The sequence below is a fragment of the Argiope bruennichi genome, chromosome 7, assembly GCF_947563725.1.
Source record: "Argiope bruennichi chromosome 7, qqArgBrue1.1, whole genome shotgun sequence".
Taxonomy (NCBI): domain Eukaryota; kingdom Metazoa; phylum Arthropoda; class Arachnida; order Araneae; family Araneidae; genus Argiope; species Argiope bruennichi.
This window is the reverse complement of record NC_079157.1, coordinates 80986278-81006902: the sequence shown is the minus strand read 5'-3', so window position 1 is coordinate 81006902 and position 20625 is coordinate 80986278. Positions and strand designations below refer to the sequence as shown.

At 27.6% G+C, this 20625-nt stretch overlaps 2 protein-coding genes across 2 annotated transcripts in view; both read right to left on the bottom strand.

The window, feature by feature from the left end:
• LOC129975612 (fibrillin-1-like) overlaps window positions 1-15352 on the bottom strand; it is a 62990-nt gene extending 47638 nt beyond the window's left edge. Inside the window, exons 1-7 of the mRNA XM_056088686.1 lie at window positions 15283-15352; window positions 10604-10861; window positions 7802-7930; window positions 6387-6518; window positions 3029-3133; window positions 823-951; window positions 157-291 (exon numbers count right to left, since the gene is read on the bottom strand). Coding sequence (XP_055944661.1) covers window positions 157-291; window positions 823-951; window positions 3029-3133; window positions 6387-6518; window positions 7802-7930; window positions 10604-10861; window positions 15283-15322 — 928 coding nt within the window. The 5' untranslated portion in view covers window positions 15323-15352. The remainder of the gene's footprint in view (window positions 1-156; window positions 292-822; window positions 952-3028; window positions 3134-6386; window positions 6519-7801; window positions 7931-10603; window positions 10862-15282) is intronic.
• Window positions 15353-15848: 496 nt separating this feature from the next.
• Window positions 15849-20625, bottom strand: part of LOC129975446 (neurogenic locus notch homolog protein 1-like) — a 61407-nt gene continuing 56630 nt past the window's right edge. The window contains exons 48-56 of the mRNA XM_056088509.1: window positions 20480-20587; window positions 19903-20010; window positions 19325-19432; window positions 18748-18855; window positions 18170-18277; window positions 17592-17699; window positions 17015-17122; window positions 16437-16544; window positions 15849-15967 (exon numbers count right to left, since the gene is read on the bottom strand). Of these exons, the coding sequence (XP_055944484.1) occupies window positions 15849-15967; window positions 16437-16544; window positions 17015-17122; window positions 17592-17699; window positions 18170-18277; window positions 18748-18855; window positions 19325-19432; window positions 19903-20010; window positions 20480-20587 (983 nt within the window). The remainder of the gene's footprint in view (window positions 15968-16436; window positions 16545-17014; window positions 17123-17591; window positions 17700-18169; window positions 18278-18747; window positions 18856-19324; window positions 19433-19902; window positions 20011-20479; window positions 20588-20625) is intronic.

Genomic DNA, 20625 nt, shown 5'->3' with positions numbered 1-20625 from the left:
TATCTGATCAAGATATGAACTGAAAAGTACACATCTAAATTGGAATAATTTAGATATTAAGTAAGGATATGATCAATCATACTCCAGATTTTGCTAATGTATTCTTGTAAATATTACTGAAATGTAACAAGCAAATTATATAATATTTCCTTTTACCTCGACAGTGTATATTATCGTCTGCAAAACCGAATTTTCCAGTACAGTTACATGTGTATCCATGGCCTTCATCAGATAGGCAACCGACTTCACTAGGGCACTCTTCTTTCGAAATCAATCCAGCAGCACATTTATCTAGAAAGAAAATTTGAAATAAAAATTAATCTCTGTAACAGTTTTAATACCACCTTTGCAATGGCATAAAAAATAAAAATAATAATAATAAACTACACCATTAAAAATTCGTTCTGCATTCTGAAAGTTTTTAATATTTTATTTTTATTTGATCACGTGACTATTAAATTACGCATACATCAATATTTAGAAATAGATGGGCTTTTTTTCCCATCTCAAAATCGTTCGAGCTCCACAACTTTTTTTGCTATCTTGAAAAACTGAAAATTAATAAAAATTATATGCAAGTTGTAACTTTTTGTTAAAGATAAGTCGCCAAATATGGCAACCTTTTTTTCATCACTTTCTAATAACCCTAAAGCCGATAAATTGATACCTCAAAAGCGATAAATCGCCAAATATGAATATCATATATACTATATGATCTTTTTTTATCACTTTCTAATAAGAGCAAACAATGGATACAAAGTAACATTGAATAAACTACTAAGTTTTTATTTTCTTATGTAGTATAAAATAAAAAGTATTCACCAATGCAAGTGTTGTTCCTGAGAACGTGGGATATTTGAGGACAATTGCATTTAGTAGTATTTCCTTCATTCACACAAGTGCCCAGGTGGCCGCACTCCAAATTGCATTCTGAAGTAGTTTCTTTGCGTTCTATAAAAAGAAAATGAAGGAAACACAAAATTTAAAGCATCAAACCACATTTACGATGTATCTGTGAAAACTTCTTTGACCAAGAGCATCTTTTAAATGTTGCCAAGAGCACCAATTCTATTGCCTCGATCCAATTATCATAATTTTAATCCAATTTAATTATTTCAAACTGTCCATGGATGTGTAGAAATGGCCATTCAAAACTGGACCAAGTCCATTCACAACACAGCAAACTAATAATAATGTTGTACTTGATTATGCAAATATTTGCCATTTAAATTTTTCTGTAATGTTTTTGGAAAATAACTAAATGTCAAAATATGTATTTTAAAGTTGATGTTTGATTCATTAAATGTTCCATTTATACTCGTTTTGATTTCAACTTTCCGAATGTTTTATATTTTACACATTACCAAATAACTCATGAGTCTTTTGATCTCCGTGTGACTAGATGAAGAACGAACCAAATATTTCTTGAGTTTTAATATTAGATTATACACTGTATCGATAAATAATCAAATAATTCAAGTGTCTTATAATCTAATTACACCCTTTGTGACTAGATGAGGAACGAACCAATTTCATGAGCCTTAATATTAGATTACACACTGTATAGATAAATAATCAAATAACTCATGAGTCTTAATGTTAAATTATACACTATGTGACTAGATGGAGGCTAATTATCATGAGCCTTAATATAAATAAGATTATACACTGCATCGATAAATAATCACATAATTCATGAGAATTAATATTAAGTTATACACTGTATGAATAAATAAATTAAATAATTCATGGATCTAAATATTAGATTACAAGCCGCCTTTGGCGACCAGCCGGTTCGCCAATCTTAATGCTCGTTAAAATTTTAATAATTAAATATTTTATGTAATTCCTACTTTAATAGCTTCTTCATTAAAATATTTTGAAACTTCAAATTTCAATTCACTCATAATATCATGAAGGCCATCAATCATAACGTAATCTGTATCTCTCTAATTTTCTGTTAGCTCCCGTAGAATTTGTGCTTTAAATTAAAGTGGAAATGATGAATCTGCAATTAATATAATAATATTTTTTACTGAAACAAAGCTTTTTTTTGTAATATGATTACTGGAAACAGAGTCATTGAGCATTGAAATCTTATGGGCACTAAAGAATATCTTTCTTAATTTATGTAATATTTGAAGAATTTGTCAATAAAAGATTTTCAAATTCATTTTGAGCAGGTATATTAATTAACAATGTTTAATTTTAAATGCATCAAACACTAAGAAAATAAACAGAATCGTTTCAAATAATCGGTCGAAAACAGGTTAAAAAAATTACTTAAAAAACGATGAACTTAAACTAACATAAATACGATTTAATTACAAAAGCATACAACTAACCTAAATATAATTTAAATCGAGCCCGCTTCCGTTGAAATGCAAACAATCAGAATACAATGCGCATGCGTGAATTTTCAACGCCAGTTACGGTAATGCAAATGCGTGAATTTTTCTACATCAGTTGGGTTAACGCTATGTAGATTAAAATTTTTTAATTTCCTTTAATCTGTTTTATTTTAATTCAAAAGTACTTCAGAATGAATCTGAAAGATCGATTAATTAACAATGTTTAATTTTAAATGCATAAAACATGAAGAAAATAAACAGAATGGTTTGAAATAATCGGCCGAAAAATGTTAGCCCTAGCCTCATTGCTGTTGGAAAAAAAAACTGAAGCCTTACTTATTTGGCGGTGGGGAAAGTGAGAGGATTTTTTGGCGGGAAAGTTAGTTTTTAATTAATAATTAAAATTCTAATTAACATTTCAAAAAAAGGGACCCCAGGTGCACATTCCCGACCTCCAAGGTATACACGTACCAAATTTGGTAGCTGTAAGTCAGATGGTCTTTTCTGTAGAGCGCCAACACACACACACACACACACACACACACACACACACACACACACACACACACATTGAGCTTTATATATAAGTATAGATTATGGCATTCGGGTTCTTTTCCGAATTACTGAATACTTATATCCATTTATTGGTTTAAATATGATTAAGCATAAGAACTTACCACATGTGTAATTATCAGCTTTCAATGTGAACCCTTCAAAGCACAAACATTTACCGTTCGTGCATTTCTGCTGACACTGTGATACTCCAGGTGCACACTTATCAACTGCAAAAAATATTTCTCACTATTTAGATGATCTTACATTATCATAGAATAGCAAATTAAACAGATCCGAAACATGTATCAAATGAACACTTAACATTCTAAATTTGCTCATTCCACTTTTTCGACTCTAGAATCACAACACTTAAATATATTCTTCTACTTAAAATAGTTGTGAAATCTCCAAAATTTCTAAGGAAATAAGTGGATTTAGTTTTTTTTAATTTTAGTTATATTATTGTCTCCTTTTATATAAACACTAAGGCTATTTTGGGATAGACCTAGGAATTTTGAACCGCACTCAGATAACTAGCTGGAACCCCCCTCCAAACTTCCACACCACACCAGCGGTAGGACGTTTGGCCAGTCGGACTTAATGTGCACCAGACCTGCTTAAAAGACGGTTCTTCGGTGGAATCTGATCTCGAACCTGAAATTCTCCGGTACTGAATAAACAGATCCGAAACATGCATCAAATGAAAATTTGATTTAATATTCGAAATTTGCCCCTTCTTCTTTCTTGTCTCTAAAATTACTAATCTTAAATACATTCGTCTTCTTAAAATTGTTGTGAAATCTCTAAAATTTCTAGGAAAATATAAAAGGAAATAAGTGTCATTTTTTATCTAAGAAACAAGTTTAAAGTTTTTTTTCAGTTAAGTAATTTTTAAACTTTTTCCTCCCTCTTAACTGATATTGTTAAGAAACTTCGATGCATTCATTTTGAAATGTTCAACCTCATATAATTAACTTATGTTCTCGCAAAAAATCTAATTTTTATATTTATTCAAAAAATAAAATTTTGCACAAAATTGCTCTCTTGAAATAATTTAGATCAAATATCAAAATTGTCAATCCCTTGGATTTCTCAAAATAATAAATGAGATATCTGTTATTTGTCATATATATATATATATATATATTTCTGATTTTAATAAATGTTTAAAATATAAACTATAATTTCTACGCTTATAATTGATTTAAATAAATGTTTTGATTTGTAATATCTGGAAATGTATCAAATCTTTTTAAAAATCATCAACAAATTAGCAAATCAATTAAATAATGAATGTTACAAATTTTTTTTATCCAAAATTCGTTTATTATAAGCATAAATAACAGGAAAGAACTCTCTCTTATAGACAAAAAATTATATAAAGAAAGGGAAAATCAAAACAAAATCCTAAAACTGTGATGGTATAATAGAAATATCTTAAATTGAAATTTTAATCAAATTTTTTCTGTATTTTTAAACAATATTTAGAAATTTTTTGGTCTTATGAGAGCAATTTCATTATAATATTGCGTCACGCATCTCCGGCTTTTACCAAGTTCTTTGAAATAATCAAAATTTTTGTTTAAAATATTTCATATTCTTAGTGGAATAATAAAAGCGGGTTTTTAAACACTTTTATACTTTTTATTCTTTCTTTTCTGTCTCTGTTACATTTCATAATTCACTATTACAAATATTATGGGATCTTGTAACCAGGTATTGCCTCAAATACATGACATATTAAATATAGAACTCCATTTTATTCATATTAAATGATACATTTCTGATAATATTAAAATATTGTATCGTTATCGGCAAAACGCAACTGTAAAAAATTTAGAATCTAGTATGTCAAATAGGGAATGAAAATCGATCGCAATTTTATGAATATAAAATTTACAAATGTAAAACAGTCCAGGTTAAACAGTAGAGTAACAGATACTATAGGAGCTTTAAAAATAGAAGAACACTCAGCATGATTCTGCAAGATCAATGCTATGTATCTACATTTTTATTTTTTAAAAAGCAAATTATTGTTTGATGTTAGATGAAAGTCACTCATTTATTTGTAAATAAACGATTAAAATTAAAAGGTTTCGATTGATCTTTCATGCTTAAGAAACACAAATAAATTGTGTCTGGCCAATATTAGCTTTGAAATGTTTTGGACATCTTAGAAAAGTAAAAATTATCTTGCAACTCATCAGATAACACGCTCATAGATTATAAATGGCATTTGCGGTAACCTTTACCTTTTAACAATAACGTCACATTTTTTTTTCTGTGTTTAGGGCATTTTAATCAAAGACAGTAAATTTTTTTTCATGATTAAAACTGTTAATCATAAGTGCTGAGAGATATTTTGTATTTTTTTTGTAATATCTTTTTAATATTAATTTTGACACCTAAAGCTGAAATAGTGGTTTCTTAATAGTGCTTAAGACTCAAAGAGTTTCCTTTTTACAGTAACATTTCAAAGGCTTATTTCCAGTTTGGTTTTTTTCTCATTATCATTAAAATGGCTTATTATAAGTGCTACCAGTTATTTTGTATTTTATTTGTAATGCCACTTTTCTATTAATTTTGACACCTAAAGTTGAAATAGTGGTTTCTTAATAGTGCTTAAGGCTCAAAGAGTTTCCTTTTTACGGTAACATTTCAAAGGCTTATTTCCAGTTTGGTTTTTTCTCATTATCATTAAAATGGCTTATCATAAGTGCTATCAGTTATTTTGTATTTTATTTGTAATGCCACTTTTCTATTAATTTTGACACCTAAAGTTGAAATAGTGATTTCTTAATAGTGCTTAAGACTCAAAGAGTTTCCTTTTTACGGTAACATTTCAAAGGCTAATTTCCAGTTTGGTTTTTTCTTATTATCATTAAAATGGCTTATCATAAGGGCTATCAGTTATTTTGTATTTTATTTGTAATGCCATTTTTCTATTAATTTTGACATCTAAAACTGAATTCATGATTGCTTTATAATGCTTAAGGCTCAATGATTTTCTTCTTTATGATAACATTGCCAAGGTTAATTAACTCGTTCTTCAGATATTCTTTCGGTATTTATAGGCATATTTTTATATTAATTTTTCTGGAAGATTTGCTACCAAATATAAAAGATTTGATCATATGTAAAATATAATTAACATATTGAATCATTTATATAATTTGTCAATTTTTTTTCAGTTTCGTTATATATATATATATATATATATATATATATATATATATATATATATATGAAGTCGAGTAATTAAGTAAGTAGAAACCCTTAACTTAAATAAAAGAATTGCCTTTCAAAATGTGAAACAATTCTTCATTATTTTATCTGATATTTTTCCTGATATATAAAGAACCTTTATTATTAGAAACTGTTTTCCTATGTCCCACTTAGTCACGGAGTGATTTACCTTTATATATAAAAATTTTGCTTAGTTGAATTAATCATAATAACTTAACGCTCACATACTCATACCTTTTACACATTTCTGACCAAATTGTCGGAATCCTTTTTTACAGGAACAAGAAAAATTCCTATCGTTAATGCTGCAATCCATATTCGGTCCACAAGGCGACTTTTTCCCTGATTTTTTCCCGCAGAAATCAGCTATATAGAATAGGAAAATATTCGCAGTAATAAATTATTTTTAATACTAAAATATGTTCAATTCTATAATTAATACACTCATTACTTAGAAAGAATTATGATTTCTCTAATGTTCAATAACTCGTTTATATCATATGAACAATATATGAAATCTATCACGTTTGAATTTAAACCACAGAACGTAAACATAAAGTATAAAATTATTTTAGTATTAGTTTTTAGTTTCAAAACTCACTTCCCCTGCTTATTTGAGGGAATTAAAACAAGTCTTAAGTTAATGAAAGAGGTCAGAAAAAAAACTCAATAATATTAGGATAAATTAGCGGATGAATGATGAATTCAGTGTTCTTAAAATCAAAGGTTTACAATGGCATTATCCATCACGAGAATAGTAATATCTTCGTAAGAGTAGCAGGTATTCTATTTTCAACTTATTATTGAACAATCATACAAGAAAGATCAGACGAACTTTTATACTTTGTAAGAAAAGGCGTGATTTCTAGAAACACGAAATTCTTCGTTTGATACTACTGGAATTTAAATTTGATAACCTGAATGGTTCATGCCAATTAGAAAAGTCAGTCTGACACAGTCGTATAAAGATTAAATAAAATAGCGTGTGCGAAATCAAGTAGTGATAAGTTATCTGGAATATATTTTAATCTTGTTAGAAATGTATATAATTTCTATAATTCTGTGTAGCATTCCCTAAAGAAGAATTAATATTCAAGAGAATGATTTTTGTAATATATTTTGACAGTATCAAGGTCCTAGTCGAATTTAATTATCAAGAAAATGTTGAATGAATAAATTAATGAAACTTCCTACCTCTTTAGTATATATATATATATATATATATATATATATATATATATATATATATATATATAGGATATTCAAAAAAAGTGAACACTTAGGGAACTTTTGTTTCCCTAAATATTCCATTTAGACATATATTCTAAGCATAAAATTTTATTAAATAAGGTTAGTATTTATATGCAAAAACTTTCAAGGAAACGTGATTTTAAAAAGGTTAAAATAATAATTTTTATACGTCTCCTGTGTAAAAGTATCAGTTAGCAAAACGCTTCTCTTACATTCATTTCAAAGATCCAGTTCACTCACATAAGCTTATACTCACGTAACACAATTGTTATATTGCGATTATACGTTCCTATGTAAAGCTGATTCGTGTGTGCTTTTCTATCGTCAATACGTGTCCATCGTGCACAAATATTTGCTGTCAGGAAAGAATATTACCGAAAATTTTTAATTTTACTTACGTTCACAAGCAGAATTTCCCTCATTGTAAGCATAATTGTCTTCGCATTTGCAGATGCCCTTGCTGTCGCATGTCTCATGTTTACGACTGCAGTTACCGTTAATGCGCTGAAATAAACATTTGTCCAATTCTGCAATGAAAACAAACTCTTATTGGTATAATTCGTTTACAGATTACAAGAAAAGCAATAACTGTTGTAATGAAAATTTGATCTATAATAATAAGGACATTAACATACATGAGGATTCAAAACTTCCTGGTCAAACTTTTTTGTGGAGGGAGGGAATACGTCAGGAAACCGATTTCACAAAGGAAAGTATGTCCGCAAACGTCATTTGCAGGGACAAATTGGACAAATGAAGTGAACTCACGGGAACAATACAGTTAAATGGTACCGAATGTGATTTTTATTCCAACAAGGTAAAGTATAAATTCACAGTATGTGCTCAAAATTGCTACGATTTATACGAACATAGGATTCACAGAGCTATTTCATTAGTATCCGAACATTTTCAAAAGCCATTGGCATATCACGGACAATGCTTAATTGGGCAACAATGTCCATTTCACTGTCGACGAGGGTTCGATGTTTCATGGTACAGCACAAAAAGAAATCCATGGGTGACAAATCAGGTGAACTCAGTGGTCAATCGATAGATCCATCTCTGCCTATCCATTGAGCTCTGAACGTTCAGTTCAGGTAATCAAGCTCAACAATAGAGCTGTGATCTGGAGCTCCGTCATGTGGATACCAAATATCTCGGCGGATATGCCGCGAGCATTGTCCGTGATTTGCCAGCGTTTTTGAACATGGTTGCAATTTTGAACACCTACTGTTAACAAATGTACTTTCATTCAGAAAGATCTGAATTTTTTAATTATAAAAACATGAGTGTGAGATTCAAACACTGATACTACTTTTTTAAGCAATCTATTTTTTCACCAGAAATCTATCAAGATAAACTTTCAAGATAATCCAGTATTATAAAGGTGCTCAAATAATCTGGAAGTACTATTTTTCATTCAGAAAAGTCTTCTGAATACACGGCAGAGAGAATTCTTGATATAAAAGCAAAATCATTAGAGTTGTGTTCTGAAGTTGTAAAAGCCCAATTAAGTCTAAAAAATTTTCCAATCCAATTGCATCTCATAATTTCCCATGTTGCTTCCATTGTCAGACAAGAATTCTCGGTCGTTATTCACTCTATCAATTTAATTAACTCTTTATTTATGTGAAATTGCTCTATTTGGTAAATATTCATATCTCGAAATAAAAAATGATTGCTTTAATCAAGAATCAACATTGTAAAATAGTTTGAATTATAAAATCAAAGCAACAATTATAATATTACGTAGTTAAAGCAACAATTATAATATTATATATTTAAAGCCCTAATTAGAATATTATTTTTTCATGAAATAGTAAATATTCAACTTTAGAATTCAATTTGAAATTATAAATGAACTGAATTATCATTTTTCTGTTTATATATATGGAATGAGATATTTAAAAGGTAAATATATTTTAGCAGATGAGTGGGCGAGAAGAAGAAATATTTGAAATTTTAAATAATTCAATTTGAAATTATAAATGAACTGAATTATCATTTTTCTGTTTATATATATGGAATGAGATATTTAAAAGGTAAATATATTTTAGCAGATGAGTGGGCGAGAAGAAGAAATATTTGAAATTTTAAATAATTCAATTTGAAATTATAAAGGAACTGAATTATCATTTTTCTGTTTATATATATGGAATGAGATATTTAAAAGGTAAATATATTTTAGCAGATGAGTGGGCGAGAAGAAGAAATATTTGAAATTTTAAATAATTCAATTTGAAATTATAAATGAACTGAATTATCATTTTTCTGTTTATATATATGGAATGAGATATTTAAAAGGTAAATATATTTTAGCAGATGAGTGGGCGAGAAGAAGAAATATTTGAAATTTTAAATAATTCAATTTGAAATTATAAAGGAACTGAATTATCATTTTTCTGTTTATATATATGGAATGAGATATTTAAAAGGTAAATATATTTTAGCAGATGAGTGGGCGAGAAGAAGAAATATTTGAAATTTTAAATAATTCAATTTGAAATTATAAATGAACTGAATTATCATTTTTCTGTTTATATATATGGAATGAGATATTTAAAAGGTAAATATATTTTAGCAGATGAGTGGGCGAGAAGAAGAAATATTTGAAATTTTAAATAATTCGATTTATTTCAACATGAGATGCATAATTTAGGTACAAAGAATAAGTGGTAAGAAATACGTCAGTCTACATCAGAACAGAAGAGTCCAAAATTTTTATCTTCAGTGGTTTTACAATGAGATTTTGATAGGGATTTCTTTGATATGTGTAGACTTAAAGGGAAATTAAGGTATCTTTTAAAAGAATGCTATAAGCATTATGGATTTTTATCCTTTCAATCAGATAATGAGAAAATGCTGAAGTAAGCAGTTTGACAGAGCACGTGCAAAATTAATTAAACAAAAGAACTGTGAATTCGATCAGGAAATAAGAGAACCTTTCAGAATGAATTTAATATGGGATAAATTGAGATAAAAATTAGGAATAAAAATTAAGACATATCATTTATATCTATATATATATATTATAAATGTATTTTTTATGTAAATAAAAAAATGTCAAAATTTTGCTACATGCCATGTTATTTGAAGATTCTTTAAAAAAATCATTTCTGAGTGAATGAAATCATTTCTCACCAACCAAGAGCGTCAAGTGTTCAATATAAAAACTAAATATAATTAAATCTTGTACTCACCTTCGCATTTTCCTTCCTTGGCATTAAAATAGAATCCTTCATCGCAAAAACAAAAACCAGATTCTATGTTTTTATCATATTTGCATAATGCTCGTCCACAGATTTTTGTATTATTTTCACACCAATTAATAATTTCACAGTTATTGCCCCTGACACCCTTCAAGCAATCACATGTATAGTTCTTATTATCATCATCCAGTTGACATGTTCCTCCATTCTGGCACGGGTTTCTTTCACATGGATCTGTTTGTTCATCTTCTGAATAATACAATAAGAATTTTTTTTTAAATGAAAAAAAAAGAAAAAAAAACTTTTCTTAGTGTGCTAAAAAGTATATAATAATATTTTAATCAATGTTCTGATAAGCGTAAAAAGCAGGAAAAAAAAAACACTTATGCATTTTTACGAGTTTTAAGCAATTTTTCACTAATTCGTTACTAGATGGCGCCATCAAAACAGGAACATTAAAAAAAATCGATTGATTAACTGATAGTTAAGTTCTAAAAATATAAAAATAGCGAATTATTAAAGAGGACAAATAAATGAATAAATTGTCGATCTTTATATCTTAAAGAATTGAGTTTGTAAATTCTATCCTCGTATCCACGAAAATTAGAATTAGGAGATAATTCAAAATTAATAAAGCAATTAAAGAAATTGTAAAAACATGATTGAGAAAATAATGACATCGGTCACAAAATTATAATATTAGTCATATTAATGCTTTTTGCTTAGTCTTCATATTGAATTGAATTTTGTATTATGAAATGTTTCAACCTTTATTTTTTGCGTCTGATATAAATTGTCATTTACTATTTATATTTGAGCAACCAAAAATTCGAAACTATAAAACTTCAATTCATTGCCTGAAAATTCTGTAAAACTCATATAAAAAGGAATTTAAATAGATTAGATGGGCCGAGTAGTCTCTGGGTAAGATTTGAAAACATAATAATTGATAAGAAGGAAATATCTTATTAAAGACCCTCCATGTATGTTTACCTTGTGTACGTTGAGCCTTCGTAACGTTCACTAAACAACCTCTGAATGAAGTGATTCAGTAGCATGGAAATAGGGTGCTAGCCCAGGTGCCTTCTTCGTTGTCTGACCGACAATCAAAATTAGGAGAATCCTCCCAGTGTTATTTCAAAATGTATCTAATCTACGTTAATCTATTTATTATAATAAAACATATCTAATCTACATTATCTACGTCACTATAATTAAACTAAAGTTAAAATTGTTTATTTATAGTATCTTAAATCTTTGTTCTGAACTCTGTCTCTAAACGAACATCACAATTTTGAGTCATATTGAAATCGTGAAGAGTGATATTGGAGCAGATATGTTTTTGTCTCTAACAAGCAATTAATAACAAGCAATTTGCACTGTATAAATTTACAAATAAAGAGAAATTTGTACTGTTTCCCCTGATAAGAAATTCATGAATTACAAGCAATTTACACTGTAGCCTTTGATAATCTTTGCTGACATGGAATTTCAAGTGTTGAAATTATGAATATGAGAGCAAATTACTTTTCTAAAACAAACAATTAATATCTTCCAAACCAAAGTACAAATTAAAAGTCATCTGATTTCAATATCATGTAATTTCTAAATTCTCAGTACAAAACTTTCCAGATATATATATATATATATATATATATATATATAGTATTTCGAGAGCGTAAATGCAGCTACTTCTAAAACACAGAAAAATTGATATAAAAGTATTAAAATCAAGTTAATAGGAAAATCAAATAAACAAAATAAAAATTAAACCAAATAAAAAAGAATCAGGATTCTTTTTTATTTGGTTTATTTGATTTTCCTATTAACTTGATTTTAATACTTTTGTGTGTGTGTGTATATATATATATAAATATAAGGAAGGTTTGAAGACATAGAAGAGACATTGTATTTTTTATTTCGTTTTATTCTCTCTTAATTATCCATCTCCGGAAAGCAATTTATTTATAAGCAGACACAAAAGCAGAAGTACGAAAGAAGCGTAGACGGAATGAGACACATGATCACTAGTCTTATTTAACTTGGGATTTCCGGCCACGCGCCAATTCAAAACATGTGTTGACCTTTGGGAAGGGCAACGGAAGTATTACTTTCATTTGACACGTAATACTGATGGCACATAAGTTTACAGAGGAATTATTTAAATCGAAAGTGGAACTGAAACACGAAATAAGAGAATATTTTTAGAATGATGTTACGATGGGCAAAATAAAGATAAAATCTTGGAAATCAATTAAATTGAAATTAGAATTAAAATATCATTACATATATATATACATACACAGATATATATATATATATATATATATACAAAAGTATTAGAATCAAGTTAATAGGAAAAACAAAAATCGAATAAAAATTAAACCAAAAAAATTATTAAAAAATTATTAAAAAAGAATCCGGATTCTTTTTTAATATTTTTTAATAATTTTTTTGGTTTAATTTTTATTCGATTTTTGTTTTTCCTATTAACTTGATTCTAATACTTTTGTATCAATTCATCTGTGTTTTAGAAGTAGCTGCAATTGCGCTCTCTAAATACTATGAAGTTCCTTTTTGGTTTTAGTTTAAATAGGTAATAAATTTTAGTTGCGATTTCGAAACTGTTTTGTTTCGTTTTCATTTTAGTTTCGTTTTCAAACTTTTTCTTACTATAGATTGGTTATATATATATATATATATATATATATATATATATATGAAGTGATATGGTGTGGAGAACGATCAATCAGTAAGCGGCAGTAGAAAAAAAACAACGACGCTTATTTACACGAAGACACACTGGACAGCACAAAATGTACTGCATGACAAACTATGTACAGCATAGAGAAGGCAATTATCTTCAGCCGAGAATTGCACACAGCAAGACTCTACTGCAGACATTAGCGCACAGCTTAGTTCAGCACTAGCTTGACTCCGTCGCTGCTCTGCTAATGTCTGGATTCCGACTACTCAACTTTGGCAGCTGCAGACTGCCTTCTTTTATAGGTCTCAGGAGGCGGGGCTAGAAGCCTCTCAACCAATCAGGAACTTTTGAGACGTATCTCGGTTCCCAATGGACGGATCGGGAGAGTTCCCGATGTTTCGGGTATAATCTTTTTTTGGCACCAAAGTCGCGAAATTCATAGCCAAATGGTCATCAAGCTCTGGGACCTCCTAAGAGACACCTGGACCCCGTCCAATACAGATGACTGTAACACGGTCTTTCTGATGATGGAACCAACTATACCGGGAAGCAGCATCATGGACAGGTAACAACATATATATATATATATATATATATATATATATATATATATATATATATATATATATATATATATATATATATCCTTTGGCATTACTGTTAATATCAAGCTTATTCACTAAAACTAGAGTTATTATTATTATGAAAATAAACATATAAAACATGTAGTTTTAGACTGGTAAAACATCTGTTTAATGAACAACTAATTATTTTAATGATATGAGAGAGCAAACATCTAAATTATACCTTTCTCACAAGTATCTCCAGAAAAGGGTGTCGGGCAGATACATTTAAAAGAATTTTTGTCTATCTGACAACTCCCTCCGTTTTTGCATGGCTTTTCAGTGCACGGATCTACAAATAAAAGACTTCTTATTCAATTACCTCCAAATATAATTATTATTACAAATTCTTATTTTAAAATATAATCTTTTATATAGAAAAATATCAAAATCTAATAAATCTGTATGCCTTTATTTCATTTTCATCTACACAATTAAAAGAAATAGATCAAAACAATTTCATGGTTTATCTTTTCTTCAAGAGGAAACTGAACAATAATAGAACTATCTTATATCAGTAAGTGTTACAGACGCCGAGAAGAGATACTTCTGCTGATAACAGTTTGTCTTAGTTGAGTCAATCGTATTAATTTCTTGCCTATTCTCTAAAACTAGCGTTATTTATAATATATTATTGTTATTTTTGTAAAAATAAATATATAAATCTTGTTGTTAAATACATAAAATATAAGGTAGTAAACATTTATTTAATGAACAACTAATTATTTTTAAAATATAAGAGAGCAAACATCTAAATTATACCTTTCTCACAAGTATCTCCAGAAAATGGTGTAGGACACATACATTTAAAAGAATTTTTGTCTATCTGACAACTGCCTCCGTTTTTGCATGGCTTTTCAGTGCACGGATCTACAAATAAAAGACTTCTTATTGAATTACCTCCAAATATAATTATTATTTCAAATTCTTATTTTAAATTATAATCTTTTATATAGAAAAATATCAAAATCTAATAAATCTGTATGCCCTTATTTCATTTTCATCTACACAATTAAAAGAAATAGATCAAAACAATTTCATGGTTTATCTTTTCTTCAAGAGGAAACTGAACAATAATAGAACTATCTTATATCAGTAAGTGTTACAGACGCCGAGAAGAGATACTTCTGCTGATAACAGTTTGTCTTAGTTGAGTCAATCGTATTAATTTCTTGCCTATTCTCTAAAACTAGCGTTATTTATAATATATTATTATTATTTTTGTAAAAATAAATATATAAATGTTGTTGTTAAATACATAAAATTTAAGGTAGTAAACATTTATTGAATGAACAACTAATTATTTTTAAAATATAAGAGAGCAAACATCTAAATTATACCTTTCTCACAAGTATCTCCAGAAAATGGTGTCGGGCACATACATTTAAAAGAATTTTTGTCTATCTGACAACTGCCTCCGTTTTTGCATGGCTTTTCAGTGCACGGATCTACAAATAAAAGACTTCTTATTCAATTACCTCCAAATATAATTATTATTTCAAATTCTTATTTTAAATTATAATCTTTTATATAGAAAAATATCAAAATCTAATAAATCTGTATGCCTTTATTTCATTTTCATCTACACAATTAGAAGAAATAGATCAAAACAATTTCATGGTTTATCTTTTCTTCAAGAGGAAACTGAACAATAATAGAACTATCTTATATCAGTAAGTGTTACAGACGCCGAGAAGAGATACTTCTGCTGATAACAGTTTGTCTTAGTTGAGTCAATCGTTTTAATTTCTTGCCTATTCTCTAAAACTAGCGTTATTTATAATATATTATTATTATTTTTGTAAAAATAAATACAAAATCTGGTTGTTAAATACATAACATTTAAGGTAGTAAACATTTATTGAATGAACAACTAATTATTTTTAAAATATAAGAGAGGAAACATCTAAATTATACCTTTCTCACAAGTATCTCCAGAAAATGGTGTAGGACACATACATTTAAAAGAATTTTTGTCTATCTGACAACTGCCTCCGTTTTTGCATGGCTTTTCAGTGCACGGATCTACAAATAAAAGACTTCTTATTCAATTACCTCCAAATATAATTATTATTTCAAATTCTTATTTTAAATTATAATCTTTTATATAAAAAAATATCAAAATCTAATAAATCTGTATGCCTTTATTTCATTTTCATCTACACAATTAAAAGAAATAGATCAAAACAATTTCATGGTTTATCTTTTCTTCAAGAGGAAACTGAACAATAATAGAACTATCTTATATCATTAAGTGTTACAGACGCCGAGAAGAGATACTTCTGCTGATAACAGTTTGTCTTAGTTGAGTCAATCGTATTAATTTCTTGCCTATTCTCTAAAACTAACGTTATTTATAATATATTATTATTATTTTTGTAAAAATAAATACAAAATCTGGTTGTTAAATACATAAAATTTAAGGTAGTAAACATTTATTGAATGAACAACTAATTATTTTTAAAATATAAGAGAGGAAACATCTAAATTATACCTTTCTCACAAGTATCTCCAGAAAATGGTGTAGGACACATACATTTAAAAGAATTTTTGTCTATCTGACAACTGCCTCCGTTTTTGCATGGCTTTTCAGTGCACGGATCTACAAATAAAAGACTTCTTATTCAATTACCTCCAAACATAATTATTATTTCAAATTCTTATTTTAAATTATAATCTTTTATATAGAAAAATATCAAAATCTAATAAATCTGTATGCCTTTATTTCATTTTCATCTACACAATTAGAAGAAATAGATCAAAACAATTTCATGGTTTATCTTTTCTTCAAGAGGAAACTGAACAATAATAGAACTATCTTATATCAGTAAGTGTTACAGACGCCGAGAAGAGATACTTCTGCTGATAACAGTTTGTCTTAGTTGAGTCAATCGTTTTAATTTCTTGCCTATTCACTAAAACTAGCGTTATTTATAATATATTATTATTATTTTTGTAAAAATAAATATATAAATCTTGTTGTTAAATACATAAAATTTAAGGTAGTAAACATTTATTGAATGAACAACTAATTATTTTTAAAATATAAGAGAGCAAACATCTAAATTATACCTTTCTCACAAGTATCTCCAGAAAATGGTGTCGGGCACATACATTTAAAAGAATTTTTGTCTATCTGACAACTGCCTCCGTTTTTGCATGGCTTTTCAGTGCACGGATCTACAAATAAAAGACTTCTTATTCAATTACCTCCAAATATAATTATTATTTCAAATTCTTATTTTAAATTATAATCTTTTATATAGAAAAATATCAAAATCTAATAAATCTGTATGCCTTTATTTCATTTTCATCTACACAATTAAAAGAAATAGATCAAAACAATTTCATGGTTTATCTTTTCTTCAAGAGGAAACTGAACAATAATAGAACTATCTTATATCAGTAAGTGTTACAGACGCCGAGAAGAGATACTTCTGCTGATAACAGTTTGTCTTAGTTGAGTCAATCGTATAAACTTCTTGCCTATTCTCTAAAACTAACGTTATTTATAATATATTATTATTATTTTTGTAAAAATAAATACAAAATCTGGTTGTTAAATACATAAAATTTAAGGTAGTAAACATTTATTGAATGAACAACTAATTATTTTTAAAATATAAGAGAGGAAACATCTAAATTATACCTTTCTCACAAGTATCTCCAGAAAATGGTGTAGGACACATACATTTAAAAGAATTTTTGTCTATCTGACAACTGCCTCCGTTTTTGCATGGCTTTTCAGTGCACGGATCTACAAATAAAAGACTTCTTATTCAATTACCTCCAAATATAATTATTATTTCAAATTCTTATTTTAAATTATAATCTTTTATATAGAAAAATATCAAAATCTAATAAATCTGTATGCCTTTATTTCATTTTCATCTACACAATTAAAAGAAATAGATCAAAACAATTTCATGGTTTATCTTTTCTTCAAGAGGAAACTGAACAATAATAGAACTATCTTATATCAGTAAGTGTTACAGACGCCGAGAAGAGATATTTCTGCTGATAACAGTTTGTCTTAGTTGAGTCAATCGTATTAATTTCTTGCCTATTCTCTAAAACTAGCGTTATTTATAATATATTATTATTATTTTTGAAAAAATAAATATATAAATCTTGTTGTTAAATACATAAAATTTAAGGTAGTAAACATTTATTGAATGAACAACTAATTATTTTTAAAATATAAGAGAGCAAACATCTAAATTATACCTTTCTCACAAGTATCTCCAGAAAATGGTGTCGGGCACATACATTTAAAAGAATTTTTGTCTATCTGACAACTGCCTCCGTTTTTGCATGGCTTTTCAGTGCACGGATCTACAAATAAAAGACTTCTTATTCAATTACCTCCAAATATAATTATTATTTCAAATTCTTATTTTAAATTATAATCTTTTATTTAGAAAAATATCAAAATCTAATAAATCTGTATGCCTTTATTTCATTTTCATCTACACAATTAGAAGAAATAGATCAAAACAATTTCATGGTTTATCTTTTCTTCAAGAGGAAACTGAACAATAATAGAACTATCTTATATCAGTAAGTGTTACAGACGCCGAGAAGAGATACTTCTGCTGATAACAGTTTGTCTTAGTTGAGTCAATCGTATTAATTTCTTGCCTATTCACTAAAACTAGCGTTATTTATAATATATTATTATTATTTTTGTAAAAATAAATATATAAATCTTGTTGTTAAATACATAAAATTTAAGGTAGTAAACATTTATTGAATGAACAACTAATTATTTTTAAAATATAAGAGAGCAAACATCTAAATTATACCTTTCTCACAAGTATCTCCAGAAAATGGTGTCGGGCACATACATTTAAAAGAATTTTTGTCTATCTGACAACTGCCTCCGTTTTTGCATGGCTTTTCAGTGCACGGATCTACAAATAAAAGACTTCTTATTCAATTACCTCCAAATATAATTATTATTTCAAATTCTTATTTTAAATTATAATCTTTTATATAGAAAAATATCAAAATCTAATAAATCTGTATGCCTTTATTTCATTTTCATCTACACAATTAAAAGAAATAGATCAAAACAATTTCATGGTTTATCTTTTCTTCAAGAGGAAACTGAACAATAATAGAACTATCTTATATCATTAAGTGTTACAGACGCCGAGAAGAGATACTTCTGCTGATAACAGTTTGTCTTAGTTGAGTCAATCGTATTAATTTCTTGCCTATTCTCTAAAACTAGCGTTATTTATAATATATTATTATTATTTTTGTAAAAATAAATACAAAATCTGGTTGTTAAATACATAAAATTTAAGGTAGTAAACATTTATTGAATGAACAACTAATTATTTTTAAAATATAAGAGAGGAAACATCTAAATTATACCTTTCTCACAAGTATCTCCAGAAAATGGTGTAGGACACATACATTTAAAAGAATTTTTGTCTATCTGACAACTGCCTCCGTTTTTGCATGGCTTTTCAGTGCACGGATCTACAAATAAAAGACTTCTTATTCAATTACCTCCAAATATAATTATTATTTCAAATTCTTATTTTAAATTATAATCTTTTATATAGAAAAATATCGAAATCTAATAAATCTGTATGCCTTTATTTCATTTTCATCTACACAATTAGAAGAAATAGATCAAAACAATTTCATGGTTTATCTTTTCTTCAAGAGGAAACTGAACAATAATAGAACTATCTTATATCAGTAAGTGTTACAGACGCCGAGAAGAGATACTTCTGCTGATAACAGTTTGTCTTAGTTGAGTCAATCGTTTTAATTTCTTGCCTATTCACTAAAACTAGCGTTATTTATAATATATTATTATTATTTTTGTAAAAATAAATATATAAATCTTGTTGTTAAATACATAAAATTTAAGGTAGTAAACATTTATTGAATGAACAACTAATTATTTTTAAAATATAAGAGAGCAAACATCTAAATTATACCTTTCTCACAAGTATCTCCAGAAAATGGTGTCGGGCACATACATTTAAAAGAATTTTTGTCTATCTGACAACTGCCTCCGTTTTTGCATGGCTTTTCAGTGCACGGATCTACAAATAAAAGACTTCTTATTCAATTACCTCCAAATATAATTATTATTTCAAATTCTTATTTTAAATTATAATCTTTTATATAGAAAAATATCAAAATCTAATAAATCTGTATGCCTTTATTTCATTTTCATCTACACAATTAAAAGAAATAGATCAAAACAATTTCATGGTTTATCTTTTCTTCAAGAGGAAACTGAACAATAATAGAACTATCTTATATCAGTAAGTGTTACAGACGCCGAGAAGAGATACTTCTGCTGATAACAGTTTGTCTTAGTTGAGTCAATCGTATAAACTTCTTGCCTATTCTCTAAAACTAACGTTATTTATAATATATTATTATTATTTTTGTAAAAATAAATACAAAATCTGGTTGTTAAATACATAAAATTTAAGGTAGTAAACATTTATTGAATGAACAACTAATTATTTTTAAAATATAAGAGAGGAAACATCTAAATTATACCTTTCTCACAAGTATCTCCAGAAAATGGTGTAGGACACATACATTTAAAAGAATTTTTGTCTATCTGACAACTGCCTCCGTTTTTGCATGGCTTTTCAGTGCACGGATCTACAAATAAAAGACTTCTTATTCAATTACCTCCAAAT